The sequence below is a fragment of the Populus trichocarpa genome, chromosome 16, assembly GCF_000002775.5.
Source record: "Populus trichocarpa isolate Nisqually-1 chromosome 16, P.trichocarpa_v4.1, whole genome shotgun sequence".
Taxonomy (NCBI): Eukaryota; Viridiplantae; Streptophyta; class Magnoliopsida; order Malpighiales; family Salicaceae; genus Populus; species Populus trichocarpa.
The window spans coordinates 14,063,938-14,084,191 of record NC_037300.2 but is presented as its reverse complement, the minus strand read 5'-3'; the positions used below and the strand labels follow the sequence as shown (position 1 = coordinate 14,084,191).

At 35.4% G+C, this 20,254-nt stretch overlaps 2 protein-coding genes across 2 annotated transcripts; one reads left to right on the top strand and one right to left on the bottom strand.

The window, feature by feature from the left end:
• The first annotated feature begins 6,687 nt into the window (after positions 1 to 6,687).
• On the top strand, positions 6,688 to 11,700 carry LOC7482595 (leucine-rich repeat receptor-like protein kinase PXC2). The gene is made up of 2 exons (XM_002323636.4): positions 6,688 to 9,304; positions 10,066 to 11,700. The coding sequence occupies exons 1-2, from the start codon at positions 7,851 to 7,853 to the stop codon at positions 11,507 to 11,509; spliced, it is 2,898 nt and encodes a 965-aa protein (XP_002323672.3). The 5' UTR covers positions 6,688 to 7,850; the 3' UTR covers positions 11,510 to 11,700.
• A 1,804-nt stretch (positions 11,701 to 13,504) lies between these two features.
• Positions 13,505 to 19,336, bottom strand: LOC7482594 (uncharacterized). Its single transcript, XM_002323042.4, has 4 exons — positions 18,971 to 19,336; positions 18,471 to 18,846; positions 14,784 to 14,905; positions 13,505 to 14,218 (listed from the first exon to the last, which is right to left on the bottom strand). The coding sequence occupies exons 1-4, from the start codon at positions 19,115 to 19,117 to the stop codon at positions 13,772 to 13,774; spliced, it is 1,092 nt and encodes a 363-aa protein (XP_002323078.3). The 5' UTR covers positions 19,118 to 19,336; the 3' UTR covers positions 13,505 to 13,771.
• Between the last annotated feature and the right edge of the window lie 918 nt (positions 19,337 to 20,254).

The following is a 20,254-nucleotide window of genomic DNA, read 5'->3' as shown; positions in this document are numbered from 1 at the left end:
ACAAACTCTTTAATCACAAACTCTTATCACCAAACCACTCCGGCAGTTCTTTTATTCTAGATTTGAAGGCAACGTCTGTTATTAAACGTTATTGTGTAAACAGCTAGCAATGCCATGGTATGTCAAGATTTGTTGGGCATTACTCTGGCCCAGGATATATAATTGATAAATCATGAGCTTCAAATGTCCAGAAATATTGGGCCCTGATGGGCCATGTTTTTGCCGTTTTATGGGCTTCTGTTGAGTTCATGGATATGCCCTCTCTGCCTCTCCAAGACACGTCAATAGAAGTATAGAACTATGAAAATGTTTGGGCCTCTTCAAGATTTTTCCAAAAAAATGGTTACCAAGTGACTGTAATTGTTGTAGGAAAAGCTTTTCAATCATGGAGGGCAAGCCGTATCCTATTTGATAAACAATTATAATTATTGGAATTAAATAACTAATTAATCACCATTGGCAAACCACAACTTCATTTAATTAAAAGGGCCTAGAAAAATTAAAGTGCCTCCAAAATTATAGAAAGTGAGTAAGTTGATGTATTCCTGTTTCCTTTATTATCAATACAATTAAAAAGTTTGGGATAGAAACATTGTTTATATGAAAAGTTGATATTTTTTTCATTTGTTTTTGTTTCTTGACTTTTCTTTTTTAAATTTGATTGTTGAATTAGGATTGAGCTCGGTGAATTATTTTTATTGGCTTTGTATGGGTCATCGTCTAACAAACCTTACGCTTAATTTGACAAATTTGAATTCAATTTTGTTGGGTTTTTTTATTCGATTAAATCTTTCCAAGTTATTTTTTGTCATTTGTTTTATTTTAATTTGATCATTTTACATTAGGTTTATTTAGGGTCGAGCTTGATGATTTGTTCTGGTTGATTTGGTATAGGGTTCTCGCGATGTAGAAAAACATATTTGACACTTGATTTGGCAAATTAAATTTATTTTGTTGATTTTTTTTTCTGATTGGATCTTTTTATAGCCAATTTAACGAGTAATTGATGAATTTTTAAATAAAAAAAAAAGATTGAGATGGAAATGACGAGGAAATCACATAGCCAATCTAGAATTCATGCAAAAGATCATTTTAGTTTAAAATTCTAATTTGTTGATTTTTCAGTTTCTATATTGAGAGATGAGAGAGAGTCTCGTTGAAGAACAATATAGAAGAGAGAATGCTATTAATTTGTCACATTTTGACAACCAAAATGGACGATTTTGGTGTCGATGAATCTATATTTATTTTAATTATATTTGTTTTTTTATATCAAATTAAGAATCTATGACAAAAAATATATGTTTTTTTTCAATGGAGTTTCAATCATTTATTTTCTAACAAAACAAAAACAATTTTATTGTTATGTAATTAAATAAAAAAAATTAAAGAGCTCCCATAACATGAGATCAAAAGCATGCATTTTATCCCAGCTTCCCAACTCAATTTTTTGTTGTTGGAATCATTGAATTTATTATAATTTATTAATATATATAATTCTTAATTTATTTTAATGAATGCACATATAAACTTTTTAGTTTGTAGTTAATTTTTTCTTGATGGTAGAAATAGTGTTATAACACTCACATCTTTTTTTATTGAAAGAACAAAATAGTTATTATGATTTAAATTGATACTTTTTAAAAAGATAAAAGCATTGTTGTACTTTAAATCGGTGTTATTATACCCAATCTAATTTAATAGGTTAACTTGGTGACTTGTTAACCTGAATTTTATATCGAAGTGGATGAGAATGATTTTATCAAACTCGGTTGACTCGGTCAAAATTCAAGTAAGACTTGGTTTAAGTTTTAATTTTTTTTCAAAGCTACGTTGTTTTAACTTTTTTAGAAAAAATATTGAAATAATATCGTTTGGATTGACACCTAAAATCCATGAACTAGGTCTCAACCAAGTCATGGGTCAGGTCGGAGTTTGTAACTCCAGGTTAAATTCCACCCACAGTAGATATTAGATCTTTCAAACAACTGCTGGGGGTGTTAATCATGACAAGCTAGTAGACGAGGCAAAGGATGATGTTGTTTAATTACTTGTGATTTAAGGGTTGAAGATGGAAATCATGTTAGAACTCGATCGAAACATGAACTGCATGCCACAACATTGCCAGGATACACTTTTCAAAAAGGCCATGGATTCTTTTACAAGGGCAATCGATGGGGACACCAAGAACTACACAAGTCATAATTTGGATTTACCAAAGATTTTTTTTTTTTTACAAAGATTTTAGATCTATTTGTAGATACTATTAGCATGATAGCCCGCCATCTACGCCACCCATCCACCATCCATGGCAGCTCCACGAGAAGCACGATTAAAGCACAAATTTTCTAAGCATAAAAAAGTACATCGGGAGGAGGGTTTGAAGTGTGGAAACCGGGGGGGATTAATTAATGGAGTTTACAAAAGGGATCTCAAATCTCTCTTTCTCCTTGTGAAAAGGCCAATCAATTATTTAATAAATTGAATTTGAATGTCATTTATATGAAGAATTTACTAGAACAAATGGTAATATATATATTCAAAAATTTGTTACCAGGTGACTGTAATTGTTGTAATTGTTGTTGTTGTTGCAGCAGGAAGAGTTTTTAAATCATGTAGTGCAAATCGTATCCCATTTGATAAATAATTATAATTATTAGAATCAAATAACTAATTAATCAGCAATGACAAACCACAACATCATTTAATTAAAAACGCCAAGAAAAATGAAGTACCTTCAAAATTACTCTAAAATTATAGAAAGTGGGCAAGTAGATATATATTGATATAATTAAAAAAACTTCGAATGGAAAAACTAAAAAGTGAACCACCTCAAGGTCTTTTTTTATTTGTTTTTTCGTTGCTTGACTTTTTTCTTCTTCAATTTGATCATTTTATATTAAATTGATTTAAGAGTGGACTTTGTTATTTATTTATGTTGGCTTGTTATAGCTTTCTCATGGTGTCAAAAAACAAATCCCATGCTCCATTGATGCTTAACTTGACAAATTCAAATTCAAATTTGTTATTTTTTTTCATTGAATCCTTTCAAGTTATTTTTCTTGGTCACTTGATTTTTTTTAAATTTTATCAATATCAGATTAATTTAGGGTCAAGTTTAATGATTTATTTTGGTTGACTTGGGGATTCTCGTGGTGTCAGAAAACAAATTAAACACTCGATTGATGCTTTAAGAGAATCAAATTTAGTTTTGTTGATTTTATTTCCAATTAAATCCTTTTATGGCCAGGTTAACGAGTAATTGATGAAGTTTTCAATAAAGAAAATAAAAAAGAGGGCCAAAATGAAAAAAAGCAGGAAATCATACAGCAAGTCTAAAATTCATGCCAAAAGTCATTTTAGTTTAAAAACTCATTTCGTTGATTTTTTGATTCTTGAGTTGAGAGAAGAGAGAGAATCTCAATGAAAAACAGTGAATAAAAAATAAAGTTATCGATTAGCTACAATTCAACAACCAAAAATGATAATTTTGATGTAATTCTTTTTGTTTTCTATCAAATCAAGATTCCACGACAATATATATATATATATATATATATATATATATACATATATATATATATATATTTATAGAGTTTCAATTATCTTTTTTCTAACATTTTTTTTATTGCTATATAATTAAATAAAAAAGATTTGAAGAGCTCCTCATAACACGAGATTAGACATCTTAGTATGCACTTTATCTTAGTTTTCTTACTTAATTTTTAGTTGGAATCAACAAATTTGTTATTATTTATTGGCCTATATAATTCTTGATTTATTTTATTGAATGTACATATAAACCTTTTAACTTACACTTAAAGTTTTTCTTGATGGTAAAAATAGTGTTTCCAACGTTCACACCCTTTTTTTTATGTTGAGAGAAAAATTGTTATATCTCGCAACGTAGTGTAGAGAATCAAACTAGTTATTATGATGTAAGATGATACTTTTTAAAAATAGAAAAGTGTCGTGGTAGTTTAAATCAGTATTATTAAACTCGGCCTAACTTAACGAGTCAATTCAATGACTTGTCAACCTGAATTTCAATCGAAATAGATGGAAATGATCTAGTCGACCTGGTCAAAATTCGAGTAAGACTTTGTTTGACTTTAAGTTTTTTTTTTCAAAACTACACCGTTTTAGTTTTTTTAAAAAAATTCTTAAACAAAGTTTTTTTAGATTGAAGAACCCAAAGATATTGACTCGAATCATGAAACAATTAAGTCGGTATTTATAACTATGGGTAAAATTCCACCAACAAGAGATATTATATCTTTCAAACAATTGAGGTTTTTAATTATGACAAGCTAGTAGACGAAGCAAAAGATGATGTTCTTTAATTACTTGTGATTTAAGGGTTGAAGATGGGCATCATGTTAGAACTTGATCGAAACATTAACTGCATGACACGGCATTGCCAGGATAGACTTTTTTCAAAAAGGCCATGGATTCGTTTGCAAGGGCAATCGATGGGGACAAGAAGAATTACACAAGTCATAATTTGGATTTAACAAAGATTTTAGATTTATTTGTTGGTATTATTAGCATGATAGCCCGCCATCTACGCCACTCATCCACCACCCATGGCAGCTCCCCGAGAAGCACAATTAAAACAAAAGTTTTCTAAGCGTAAAAAGTACATCGATAAGAGGGTTTGAAGTGTGGAAAATGGAAAAATAAATGGAGTTTGTAAAAGGCATCTCAATTTTTTTATTCTACTTGTAAGAGTAATTAAGAAGTCAATTGATTATTTAATAACCGGTTCAAATTCCAAATAAAATTATTATAGTTCTAAAACTTGGATTAGTATGATGGATTAAACCCAATAGATTCAAGATCTTTATTAGTCTGAATTAAAAAAAATAAAAAGAAATCGACATGCTAATCTAATTGACTCAAGCTTAATCGGGTATACTAAAGATAATTTTCTATAACGTCATTGAAATATTTACTTACAATTATATTTTATTCAAAATACCGGTATAAATATCGATTGAATAATCGCTACTAAAATTTCATGTCTGTGGCAATATTTTATTCAAAATACCAGTATAAATATTCTAGGTTAACTCTTGCTCGCCATGGCTACGTGTTTTTCTCATTAAACCCATCATTTCTTGGCGAGTAAAATCTATCTCAAGGCCTCCCTTTATACTCGAACATAACGTGAAAAACAAATGTTAATTTGAGTAAACACTCAAGGGGCGAGCTAGACGAGGCTGGTGAAGGTGGGTGGAGAGTATCTAAGTGGAGAAAAACGCCAAAAGAAGTAGGTTTTTTGATTGATGGCTTGCAAGGAAATCTTATACGACAACTGGGTTGTTAGAATACGAACAACAGTAGAGAAAACATTAAAGAAACAGAGAGGAATTTGGCCACATTCCAGTGACCAGACCACACATGGATCTTTGAAAACTGCAACTACGATTTGCCTTTTTTCTTGTACTTTGTAGTCTAATCTTGGACAAGACAGTACTGCTGCGCTAACTACGGTATCTTATATTATCATGCCTCCATTGAACAGTGTAGAAAAGGAGGTGCAGGTCTCTGTCCCTCTCCTGTCTTGATTACTACCATTTCTGTTCATGTTCTACCTCCATGTTTTCTCATCCTGGGTGTGTAGCCATGGATTCTACACATGAATGATCGGAAACGATAAAAGATAGCTTACCCCATCATTCTCTGAATTTCATTTGATTTTACTATGGTGCTTGATTTTTTTGTCCCACGCCATAGCTACAAACTCTAAGCAATCAATTACAAGTAATCGGCAAAATGAAAAGCCATCTTGACTAATAAGATACTTGACGTAATTTGGGGGAAAAAAAAATGTTAGATAAATTTTATATGCTTTGTAAAAAATAAAAATTTCTGCATATATACGATCACAATCTTAGTAGTCATTTGACATGTATATAGTTCGTACTCTAGTATAAATACACATGTAATGTATGTACGTGCAAATGTTAAAATATATACGATAAATTTTGAAAATGAAAATAGGAGGGATATCAATGCCGTTGAGTGCTGTTAAGTACGAATAGAGGGAAGAGTGAATCTTAAGTTAATTAGTTAGTATTATAAGATAGAAATGATAGATATAAAAATATATATAAATGTATATGGTTAAAAATATAAAAGAAGAACATATAAAATAAATCTGTTTTCAAACAATTTTGTAATGAATTTTTGTTTTTTTAAAATATAAAAAGCACAGAAAAACATGTTTATTTTATCCTTATTATGTCTCTTTTTTTTTCCCAAGATGATATGTTATTTAATAATATGATATATGATACATTTCACTTTAAAATTTATTAAAATATTTTTTTTTAATTTTTTTTAATATTAATGTATTAAAATCATTAAAAATACAAATAAAAAAAAACAAAGGTTTAATGTTTCTTCATTCTGGATACACTTTTAAAGCGCAATTTTGATGACAAGAATAAACAGAATTTTAATCAATTTCAAAATTCCTCTGATTCCTGAAACTAAAGAAAAAGAAAAGGATAAAATGGCTGACAATTTTGGCAAGAAATGGACAAAAAATTACAAAGAAAACGGGAGAAGAATCGAAGAAATGGCACTTGGTTTCAGACAAGGGATTCTCCTTTGACCATGAAAACCCCCAAACAAAACATTAAACAAATCAAAGAGAAAAGTAAAAACCCTTCCGCAGTTCCTTGTCTTCTGTTCCTGTTCTCATCGGTTACTCCTTTTCTTTGTTTTCAAAAAGAAAGAAGCTTTGAATGCCCTCTGCTGCTGCTGCTGCTTCCACTAGAGCACAGCACACTTTACTCTTTCTTTATTTCTCCTTTCCTTGTTATTAGTTATTACACCCACTAGCATCGACACCAACACCAAAACAGAATCATTACTGTTTCTCTTCTCTTCTTCTGACCCCATCATTAAATGTTCTTGCTGCTCCCTCACCTTTCTCATCTCAACCTCCAGTGATCAATCCCTTCAAAAATTCTTAAGAAAAACCTCTCTTTCTCCCGCTTCTTTAGCTGCTTTACCGGCTACCCTCCCGCCACGATTCCCTTTCTTTAAAATTTCCCACTCCTATTAACTCCTCCATCCCTTCAGCACCTAACACCCTTTATGACCTACACTTTGTCGAGTTATAGAGGTGGAACTAACTAACTGGCTATAGAAGCCTCATTAATGTGAGGTTTGGTAGTTGGTGTTTCTTTTTTAGGAGATCGAAGGTTGTATTTGTGAGAATTCCCGTATAATCTATACCACTTCTACTACTACTCTACTGATACTATAGTGACTGTCTTTTTTCTTTTTTGAAATTTGAAAAAGTTAGGGAATTGAAAAAAGAAAGTGGGTTTGCATCTGTGGTTTCATTTTATTGCCTTTGCTTCATTTTTAGTCCAAAAATATTGCCACCCACATTCTCATTCTTCAGACTCTCTCTCTCTCTCTCTTGCTTTTCTTTTGTTTGGCCTGGAAATTGTTTTAGCTTCTTCCATTGCAGGGCTTATAGCTTCACCATCCCTAGCTTCCACTGCTAGAAGTGTATGTTTTCAGAGACAGAAACTTTCTGCTCTCTCTCTCTCTCTCTCTCTCTCTCTCATTTATCTCCAAAGATTAAAAAAAAAAGTAAGAACAAAACCTTTTTGTTTCTACTCCATCCCTGCTATTGTCAGTTGTAACCTCCACCTTGTTTTCTGTCTTTTGAGTCACAAGCGTTGTTGCCATCTTTGATAGCCCAAAAAATCTCTTCTTTTCAAGTTTGATAGCCCCTTTTCTCCACCTTTTGCATTCTTTCATGTGGTCCTTTTCTTAGCATCAAATGTATCAAAAGTTGGGATTGAATTGAACTGGGAAAAAAAATGCTGCTCAAGTTCTTATTTTTAGCTGTTTTAGCTCCACTACTTCTGGTACAGTGTTTGGACTCAATCAATGATGATGTACTTGGCTTGATAGTATTCAAGGCGGGTCTTCAAGACCCAGAGTCTAAACTCTCATCATGGAATGAAGATGATGACAGTCCTTGTAACTGGGTTGGTGTCAAATGTGACCCGAATACCCATCGGGTCACTGAACTGGTTCTTGATGGCTTCTCTTTATCTGGGCACATTGGTCGTGGCCTTTTGAGGCTACAATTTCTTCAGGTTTTGTCTTTGGCTAATAATAACTTTAATGGGACTATAAACCCTGATCTTCCTAGACTTGGCGGCTTACAAGTTATTGACTTGAGTGAAAATGGTCTATCAGGGTCAATCCCCGATGGGTTTTTCCAGCAATGTGGGTCATTGAGGTCTGTTTCATTTGCTAGGAATGATCTTACAGGGATGATTCCTGGTTCTTTGAGCTTTTGTATGTCGCTTTCAGTTGTTAATTTCTCATCGAATGGCCTTTCTGGTGAATTGCCATCTGGATTATGGTATTTGAGAGGGCTACAGTCTCTTGATTTGTCTGATAATTTGTTGGAAGGAGAGATTCCTGAAGGAATTGCAAATTTGTATGCTTTGAGAGCCATTAATTTGAGAAGGAATAGGTTCACTGGGCAGCTACCAGTGGATATTGGAGGTTGCCAGGTTTTGAAACTGCTTGATTTTAGCGAGAATGCTTTGTCTGGTGGTCTTCCAGAGTCATTGCAGAGGCTTAGTTCATGTGCTACTGTTAGACTAGGAGGAAATTCATTTACAGGGGAAGTTCCTGGGTGGATTGGGGAGTTGACAAGTCTTGAAAGCTTGGATCTTTCTGTCAATAGACTTTCAGGTCGGATTCCAGTTTCAATAGGAAACCTTAACGTGTTGAAGGAATTGAATCTGTCCATGAACCAGCTTACTGGAGGATTGCCTGAGTCAATGGCGAATTGTGTTAACCTTTTGGCTATAGATGTTAGCCATAATCGGTTGACAGGTAATCTTCCTTCATGGATTTTCAAGACAGGGTTAAAAAGTGTGTCGCTTTCTGGGAACAAACTTGATGAAAGCATAGAACATCCTTCAGGTGTATCTTTGGCAGCTTCTCTTGAAAGTCTTCAGGTCTTGGATCTATCTTCAAATGTCTTCTCTGGAGAAATCCCATCTGACATTGGGGTTTTAAGCAGCCTGCAACTCTTTAATGTGTCAAGGAACCAACTGTTTGGTTCTATTCCACCGAGTGTAGGAGAATTGACAATGATACAAGCTCTGGATTTGAGTGATAATAGGCTAACCGGAAGCATTCCTTCCGAAATTGGAGGAGCAGTCTCCCTCAAGGAACTGAGATTGGAGATGAACTTCCTAACTGGGAAAATTCCTACTCAGATCAAGAAGTGCTCATCTCTAACATCTTTGTGAGTTTTTCCTCGCTTGCTTGACTTTTGCTTTAAAAGTTCTCCGATTGGTTCTTCCCATTTGTAATTTCCTTGTGCTTGCAATACTCTGAGAAAATAACTTTCTGCTTTTACAATTCTGTTAGCAGTCCTTAATAATTTCAACTGAGAGCCATTACATTCAATCATTACAGTGAAAACAATTGCACTGTCGTATTGTTTTCGAGGGCAGGCCACCCTTGTGGTTGGTTGCTTTAGTTCTTTTTGAAATTGTTTGCATGAAACAACTAGATTGTCATACCTTCTCTTAGTTTAATTATGTGTTTGTTGGTGTTTAGTCTGACCTTTGCAGGCAAACTTTATTGTCATTTTGGTGTAAGATGAAAAATTATCTACGTTTTTAGTGCTGATAGGCTCACCAAATGGCAATCAACATATGACTATCATCTATGCAGCAGAACCTGATCAGTATGATTTTTTGTGTGTTTATTTGTTTGTTTAAGCTGATAATCAGTGGTGTTTGCTATAGCTCAGTGCATTACTATATGGTGCCCATCTTAAATCTGTTATCGGGATTTGATCAAATTGATATAATTCGAAGTTTTCGTTAAATGCTGAAAAAGAATGAGGAAGAGAAAGACTACAACAAAGAAAAATATGGACTCTTGAATTGCTGTTGTCTATTGTACCTTCATTTAATAATTTGTAGTTTCAATTTATAAGTTATGGAACCTGCATTGTTCTAACAATTTCTCTCTCTGTTTTTTGACTGGACTGTACAGAATTATATCTGGGAACAACCTTAGTGGTCCAATTCCAGTAGCCATTGCAAACCTAACCAACCTACAATATGTAGATTTATCATTCAACCGCTTCTCTGGAAGCTTACCCAAGGAGCTGGCCAATCTTTCCCACCTCCTGTCCTTTAATATTTCTCATAACAACTTAAAAGGTGATCTCCCACTTGGGGGTTTCTTCAACACTATTTCCCCATCATCTGTCTCTCGTAATCCCTCCTTGTGTGGATCTGTTGTCAACCGATCCTGCCCTTCTGTCCATCAGAAGCCTATTGTTCTGAATCCCAACTCTTCTGGCTCCTCCAATGGCACCTCTTTTAATCTCCATCACAGGAAGATTGCACTCAGCATCTCTGCTCTCATTGCTATTGGTGCAGCCGCTTGCATTACACTCGGTGTGGTAGCTGTTACTCTCCTCAATATCCGTGCAAGATCTTCTATGGCGCGCTCTCCTGCTGCTTTCACATTTTCTGGTGGGGAAGATTTCAGCTGTTCCCCAACTAATGATCCAAACTATGGCAAGCTTGTCATGTTTTCTGGTGATGCTGATTTTGTTGCTGGGGCCCAAGCATTACTCAACAAAGACTCAGAACTCGGTCGTGGTGGGTTTGGGGTTGTTTACCGAACAATACTTCGAGATGGGCGTTCAGTTGCTATAAAGAAGCTAACAGTTTCAAGTTTGATCAAGTCCCAAGATGAATTTGAAAGGGAAGTGAAGAAACTTGGAGAGGTTAGGCATCATAATCTTGTCACACTGGAAGGTTATTACTGGACTCCATCCTTACAACTCCTTATTTATGAATACGTATCCAGTGGAAGTTTGTATAAGCATCTCCATGATGGACCTGATAAGAACTACCTCTCCTGGCGGCATAGATTCAACATAATACTTGGAATGGCTAGAGGTTTGGCCCATTTGCATCACATGAACATAACCCATTACAATTTAAAATCTACCAATATTCTGATAGATGATTCTGGGGAGCCAAAAGTGGGAGACTTTGGCCTGGCGAAGCTGTTGCCCACTTTAGACCGTTGCATCTTAAGCAGCAAAATCCAGAGTGCATTAGGATACATGGCTCCCGAGTTTGCCTGTCGAACGGTGAAGATAACTGAGAAATGTGATGTGTATGGGTTTGGGGTCCTAGTTTTGGAAGTGGTGACAGGGAAGAGGCCAGTGGAATACATGGAGGATGATGTGGTTGTGCTATGTGACATGGTGAGGGGAGCACTGGAGGATGGAAGAGTGGAAGAATGCATTGATGGCAGACTTCGAGGAAATTTTCCAGCAGATGAGGCGATTCCAGTAGTAAAACTTGGTTTGATATGTTCATCTCAAGTGCCATCGAATCGGCCAGACATGGAAGAAGTGGTCAATATTTTAGAGCTGATCCAATGTCCTGCAGGGGGGCAGGAAGAGCTGGAGTGAACTGGACTTGTACTAGAGTTCAAGAAAGAAACTGAAAACATGTTTTCTCCGGTGAAGAAGAATCCGGTTGGTTTGTTCAAAGAAAAAAAAAAAGAATATATTGTTCAATTTACCTTCAAAATTTTCCTTCTTGCTATTGAATTTTATTTGTATCCCTTTTTTAATGACAATCTTATCTACAGTTTCCATGACCGGATTCCTTTTCACCGGAATATAGGGCACGTATAATATTGCATCAATGGTATTCCTCCCTAAGGAGTATACTTGACTGGTTACTCATCTTTGTCTTGATAGTATCTTGTATTTGTTTCATGTTACATGGACTAAGTTTTCAACAAGAAAATGAAAGCACAGCTGAGGTCACTACCAGACAGACTACAAGGGCTTCTGTGGAGTATACAATTTGAATGGTATGATGCTCTTGGATAAAGCAATCTTTTGCTTTATTCATACTTGTTAAGCCAGAATTTGCCTTTGCTTTAACCTTTTGCTTTTCTGAGAATTTATTGCACCCTCAAGCGCAGCATGGTCAACAACTTTTTTACTCATTGCAGAGAGCAGCCGTGCTCTCAATTCTGTGAACCAACCGATGCCAATTATTCTACGATGCACTCCTTCGCACTGTTTGTAATTTATTATCATAAACAACCTCCTCTGTGTCTGCAACTCGGGTGAATAATTAACCCTTGGATTTGAAGTATGGTGTTGGACCCCAAAGGGAAACAAATAAAAATGGAAATGGACATCATCATAGCAAATCACATGGGGGTCCTGAAAAGCACCACCATGGCACCTTTTTGAGTGGCAATATTAGTGCATGGCAATCAAGTGGGAACTTTGCATGATATTCATTGGTAATATGCCTTGTGAAGGGGAAAAAGTTTAACATGCTCTTATGAAATAGTGTGCTCATCATACCTTTTTATTTACATCATAATATTTACCTGTGGAATGAATGGAAAGTTCTAAACCCGCCCAACCAGTAGAGACAGAGTTCATCAGAGTTTCACGGACAGTAAATTTGCATCAACTATGATTTTAATCAAGCCCAGGTGCTCTACGCTCAATTCTTTTGACTTTCTAAATTTGAATCTTACAGTTAGTGTTTAAGAGGATTTATTAAATTCTTTTTAATGCATTAAATTGAATATCTAATCTCGCTTGAGAAGAAAATGCTAAGGGTTAGTTTTGTGGTGAGGTTCGAACAGTTGCAACTCTTTGCCAAGTAAATTATCTGTTTTTTTGTCTTTGAAAGCAAACATAGGATGCCTGAGCTGTTGACTAAGTGGTAAGTGGGTTGTTCTTAAGTTTTTAAGATTTCATTGGTGAAAAACTTGTGTGATGTGTGTATTAACTGTTCGGGAACTTGTTCGTAGCTGTAATGGGCACCAAGAGAGAGGTTTGGGATAAAACGTGCAAAAAATACACGGGGCTTGAAGGCCTCTAGTTTTAGCACAAGGGTTGCTAGCTGCATGATTTGGTGTCCTGCTTGCCATTCTTAAACTGAAAAATGACTTGGAATCAAAATAGTTGAACGACAGGGAGAAACTTTTGTCCACGGTGCAATCAAAAGACGATGTAGAATACAGAGGACTGAGCTTGATGCGACTCCAACTCATGGGACCTGGTGATTAGAATAAAGGTAAAAGTACATCCATATCCATAACGCATGACAGGAACATACCAAATATGAGTGGGGAGTTGCATTCTTGGATTGAATGACAGGCACCATTTCTTGTTCCTGCTTTTGGGTCCCAAGCCCCAGCCCCTACCATACTGCTTCTGCTTCCCCTGGTTGACTTCATGCCTGAAATATGATAATTAAAAGGAGATCATCCTTCATCCTCAACCTGTGTATGTTCATCGACTGCCCGCCCTTCTAGCCCCTTTAGGCCACTTCTATATGTCCCATGTCGTTTCCCTTTCTATGCTGGACAAAAACAAGAATTGGGTTTCCCCTTCAATGAAGAGGAACAGAATGTGCAATGGAATATGTTTTCAAGTGCAAGTCAAAGAATGCAGATTGCACAAAAACAAATGTGAGCAATTTACACTTCACAAAAAGCAGAAAGATTACATCATCTACGCATTTCAACACTTCTCTGGACTCTCACCGTTGCACAAAACTACAAATGCCAAAATCGCTCTTGTCAGAAGGATTTACAATCAAAATTTTGTATATCTATTCGTTTTCTTGTTCTCCTCCTTGTCCACATCCTGGGAAGGTAGAACTTTCTTCTTTCTCTTCTCCCTGCAAAAATCCTAGTTGTCCCAGTCATTTTCCCATCCATCTTTGTTTGGAGTCCTAGAAGTAAGGCCATTGGCTGACACACTTGCTGAATGACGTGCAGCTGGTGACTTTATTGCATTCTCCTCATCCCAATTATCATCCCAGACCTTATCCCAGCCTCCAGCTGTTTCAAAATCATTTGCAACACCAGATTCTGGCATAGCCATTTCAAGCTCCTGATAAGCGATTCCAGCCTCCAGTCTCCCCTTCCTACACATGCAGCAAGCTAATGTCCCTCCAAAAACTACCACTGTAATAATCAGGAAGTATGCACCATTGATGGGGGTAATTAGCTGGTCATAAGAAGGGAGGTTCATGAAAAAGTTTGCTTGAGATTCAAGAGGATCCAAGTGCAGAACACAGGCCCCATTTTTAGCATTTAATATCACCTCTGTGCTTTGACCAACAGTCAAATTGATCTGAAAAGAAAACGTTGAAACTCTGCTTTAAAATGAGGCAACAAACACACCCATAAATTGCAATGGGTGAAGCCTGTACAATTATTAGATCACCAATATGAAACATCACTGTTACCCACCCCTCTCCTTCCCCCAAGAAATAATTAATCTGTCAGAGGTGGTACCACGATGTCAAAACAAGATTAAATTTTCCAGAAGAAGGCAAGAAAAATATCACAACTTGGTAGTAAGTTTCTGTTTCTAGTACATTTAAAGTTTTCCACTGGATCTAAGCCCGTTCTCAATATAACTTCCTTGCCTTCCAGCAATTATATGCATTCAAGTTAGCAGAAGCCAAGAACCAGTAACAACTCACCTTGTGAGTTCTTGCTGACTTTTGAAACTGCTCTTAAACCATGCCAACGGAATGTTACTGGAAGAAGCTTAATCTAATTTTGTTTTCTTACTCTGTTTTGCTTCTATTGCCTGGCTACAGCTTTTCAATTTTGTTTAAGTATTCCATATCTCATGCCAGTTTTAAGTCGACCATAGAAACAACACGATGAAACAGGAAAACGATACGTACCGTTTTAGTTTGGTGTTTCGCTATTTCCACCAAAGAATTGTCAATAAGATTTGGGGCAAGCACATCCACTGACAAAGTGCGTTCCCCAGAATTTTGTATAAGAACCGTCCACCAATGGGATCCTACAAGGAGAGGGAGAATAGATGATGAACTATATAAAACTGGTGATATTAAGTACCCCCTCTACAGATAACAGCATAACTTTTCTAGGTGAGTTGGAAAATGAACAACACATAAGTAAATGAAGTTCTTCCACTGCATGTCTTTATCTACTTGCTAGTCACAGGAGAGGTCCAAAAAACAAAAGGTTGGACAGACAATTGTAACCAAAAGGTTGCAAAATAGAATGCTATCTGAGCACGGTTCAAACAACTAAAAGCACTTGTTATGGCTTATTGAAAAAAGTTGACCGATGAACTACTGCATATAATCGCATAAGCAGCAATAACCTACATGACATTGCAGACAAAAACTCACCGCCTGATAGTTGACAAGAGGAGACTAGTCAGTGACACATATTAACAAGTATATAATGACCATGGTTAGTGGTCATTGATCCAGTTCTGATATTGCAGTCACATATACCATCACTGTCCAGAAATTGTGATATGACCATGCTGAAATGTGTGTTTTAGCTTGTACTGTATGCAAGGTATTTTAAGTTCAAGTTTAAGTCCATTTTGTATTTGGAGGACCATAAAAAAAATTATGATTTGCCAGTTTCCAAGAGAAGAAGACATGATAAATTTAATATCCCTTATGAAGCAGAAACTGCGTGACTGTCCATAACAAGCAAAAATGCTGAGGCACGCCAGCTGTCACACCTGCATCTTGTGGTCTATCAATAGAAGGCTACATTGCCCAACATCAATAAGACAGATGCCTGAGGTTCATAAGAAGGCGAGTTTAAGGAAAAAAACAAAACCATCAATCCTCCAGTCTCCACAGAGCAGCCTTCTAGAGTGTAACGATAAGAGAAATGGCAAGAATCTGAATTGTTGAAAATATCTTAACTTCTTAATAATATTTTTAACAGAAAAATTGATCCATGGACATAGAGAAGCGATTTCTGGCACAGGACATTCCACACTGACATCCTAAACCAAAGAAATGCTGCTCCCATGCAATGACAGAGGACTAAACCTGCCTATATGAGGATTGGGGTCTGGACAAGATCACTTGCTAAATATGATGCACCAATGTCCAATTTAAATTGGAAGTTGCTAAGGCCAAGAGCAAGATGACAGTAAGCAATAGATTGGGAATTTCTTAGGCACCTCCAAAGAATGCTTGTGATGACACTTGTCCTTCATAAGTTCCAATAAGACAGTTATCAATAAGGCATGTGCTCCAATCTCATCTCGATACCAAGACTTGGTGCTTCCACCGACCCCTATAATCCATATGTACTTCTCCTGCTACTCAAATGAAGAGGTCCAAGATTGGAGTTCAAATGAAATATCTAAGACTTCATATTTTCTTTCATTCCTGATAAAAATTGTTAATAGCTACATATTATAAGCCAAACAAGCTGCAGTTGAATAGCCTCAAGGGTTGCAAGTTATAGCATGAAACTCTTCATGCCATGACAAAATAGCCATTAAAATCCAAGAATCATCATTTCCAGCTGAGGTTCTGGTGCCTGAACTTTTTAAATGGTTAACAGAAAAGGAAAGAAAGGCCACCATAAGGGCTTCTGAAAATTAAAGGAAATACACACAACAGGAGTCACTTAAACATAGACATGATAGTGAGGGGGAAATGAATTTTAACTTGACGTGAATTAATGAAAGTCTTAAACAGGCATGAACAGGACTATCATGAGACTACGCATAGGAGTTACAGGAGATCTAATACAATCTCAACAGGCTTGATGCAACTTTAAAATATCAGGAGTTTGCTTAAAAAATAGACGAAGGAGTCTCCTTTTCAGAATATGCCAGTGTTCTGATAACCTACTTCATCAGACAACATAGGGCACAAACTAATCAAGGTAATTGTCTTGATAATGTATGCTCAGAGTAAAATGAAGCACTTCAAGAGAAAGCTTTATACGTATACTACTCTTTTATTTTTTTCAGAGGAGGTATACTGAATAGTTTATGCTATGCACATATTAATGTTCCACTAACTAATTGATGGATTAAACTTAAAACAGCTTGGATTTGTGATTCCAAGGTTTACATACTATCACTCCTTAAAAAGAAAAGAAAGGAAGAAAGAAAGCCATCACAACAAAAATAACTACACTAAGATTCTCAATAATAAAATAAAACACTAGTACAGCAATTAGTAGAACCCACCAAAGATACCACACAGTTGCCAGCCCTTAATATATTGTTTCTTTACTACCAAGAAAATAATTTGATTGTTTTGAACTTCAACACAGTTGCAAGTGATGTGAGTTTGGTATTGTGGTGTATGATGCTTTTTAAAAGTGTTTTTCGCTTGAAAATGCATAAATGATTTTTTTCAGATTTTTCGACTTTTAACACATCAAAACCAACAAAAGCACTAAAAAAATCATCAATTTGATGCTTTTTCAAGTGAAACACACTTTTGGAACGGACCCAAAAGTGGAAGCTACCACACTCCTAAACACTCACTGAGTAATCCACAATTAATTCCCTTGTGCTAATCACACATGAATTTCTACACAGCGAACTCTAGCAGAAACTCAATATCTTAAAGAACAAGTAATCGGATTGGAACATGACCTTAAGAAAAAGAAATTGAATATTAAAAGGTTATACTGTATCACAACGAAAATAAAGACATTGTTTCAAATAAAGCAGGAATTACATGAGATTTTACAACTCTGATGAGTTTAATGCAACCTTCAAAATATAGATGACTTTGCTTTTAAAGATGGACAAGGTGAGTATGCCATCATTTTAATACCATAATCCCACTTAATGACTTTACAGGGGCCAAGAAGCACTTGACTATCCATGTCAATGATAGACATCTGAAAGTATATACTCATGCAAGACTGCTACTACCATAAATTCCTATATGCAAGAAGCTCCAACTGTTTCTCTGGATATATCGATCTTGCCTCCTTTTGAATTTGACTTCCCATTTTCATTACATCAAGGAACTAGATTTATACAGCTTTTAAATCACGCATGCCTGCAAACTACACTAACTGATGAAATGTAAAACAGTATGGACTGTCAATTCCAAGGCTTGCATAGTCCTTATTTCTTTTATTTAAAAAAAGAAAAAAAAGTGACAGTGGCTGGCCTTAGCAACTGCACTACTGCAGCAATCAGCTGCACTCAACACATGTATAACATGATTGTCTACCACCTATCGTAATGTGATGCTGCTACCAAGAACCTAATCCTCAGATAATTGCTGATACAGTAATCTAAGATTGATTCTCTTCTGCCATTCAACATAACAAATTAAGTTCTAAACCACCAAAAGATCCCATTTACATTTACCATTCGAGTTCAGCATTTCAAGACACAAAAATTCATTCATTTCCATTTTCGCCTCCTGCAATCCTAATACGTCACATTACCAAAACCATAACCACTCACAACCAGCAGCACAGATAATGTTCATCAACCATTAATTCCTCAACTCCATAAAAGAAACCAAGCATCGCAACTCGAAAAAAGGGAACTAAACAGCCAGGGAAAATAGAAACACATTGCATAATATAATAAAAACCATTACCATTATCAAATCCAAGAATGCAAGCAGTCAACGACTTGAGGTCCGTGCACCTCCTACCGCCCACTGTTGTACAATTCTCCCCACCAGCCTCTGATTCCAAATCTGGTTTCCGATGATCCTTCTCTTCACTCACATTCTTCGTTTCATCATCCCTTTTCTCATCTCGACTCTCCTTTTCATTCCCCCGAGTCGAATTTAGTCCCACAACCCCCCTTTCACCATTAATTTTATCACTAATATTACCAATATTATTATTATTATTATTATTATTATTATTATTTAAGCTCGTGGAATTATCAACTTTTGAAACCGAATTATCCTCAGTGTTTGTCGTATTTAGTGTCTTAGCAGGATCTGGACTTGGCGACGGGGATACCTTAATAAAATACAAAAACAATAAAACATTTATGTCTCTCTCTAAAAAAACATCATTAAATTAATTCCTCTCTAATAGACAAAAACAAAAACAAAAACGTAAAATAAACAGAGAGTGAGTTTACTTGGATTTTGACGGAGATGTTGCCGTCGTGGTCTTTAGGAGCAGCCAAATGCCGAATCGTGGAGACAAAGGAAGCGTTAGAAACACCGGAGGATAAAATCAAGACGACAAAGAACAAAAATAGTCTTGAAATTCCATTTCTACCCATTACTGAATAGGAGTACAGATCTTTGCTTCTTTTATTTTTTATTTTTTTTCCAGATTAGCAGAAGCTTACATGGATTTGTGATATTTAAGAATTTGGAAATTTAGGGTTAAGGATTTTTCATGTTAATTTTTTTTAGTTGTCTTGCATGTCAGGTGTGAGATGGCAAGAGAGAAGGGTGCTTCATGCTTGAGCTGTTGAGCATTCAAACGACAGATCAAACGCGTTAAAGTTTTACATGGGCTAACCATTGGATTATATGAAGCCCAAATTGGGCTTGGGTTATAGTTGGGCCTCGATGGAAAATGTGCCCTTGAATTTTGCTTTTTTGGTGTATGTGTAAGCCCAGAAAGGAATGGCTTACTTTTGTGTGGGAGAAGGGTGGTAAAGGAGGAGACGAAGACCCTTTTTTTCTTTTTTCTTTTTTATTTAAGGAATAAAACATAATCTCTTTCAAACAAGGAAGAATCAATAAAGTGAAAGTTTTTAGCTTTAATGGCATCCATGGCTTAAGGGCTAATGACTTCTCTCATGGCTTGTGGCTCCAATAATATTTTTCACCTTTTGTGGTCATTAATTTCTCCATCTCTTTTGATTAATTGGAAGCTTGGTTATGACAAGAAGAAGAAGAAGGAGAACAAGAAGCTTGGGGGTGGGAAATTTGCTTTTTAATTGTTAGGGTTACATGAGGTATGGAACCATTTTTCAAGTGGGACTTGGTAAATAAAAATCTTATATGAAAGAAAATTGAGATTTAGGCGTACAATTTATTAAAAATAATATAAATTATATATCATAACCTCGCTATTTAAATTTCTGAATTGAAATAACTTTTTTTTTTTACATGTTATTAGAACTTAACTCTTTTAATATTATATAAGATAGACGTGTTATAGAATATTATAAATTTTATATTAGAACTTTATTTACCAGCTTCAGGTTTTAGATTGATATAAGGATTTCTTAACACAAATTGAGATTTGGAAGTGAAATAAGGTTATTTTTTTTATTTTTATTTAAAAAATTAAAATAAACATTATCTAATTTGATTGTATTAACATGTATGAGGATTGGTTAGCGAAAGTATTTGTTTTTTAAATTATCATTTATGTGTTCAACTTTACAAGGATGTTTCAAAGA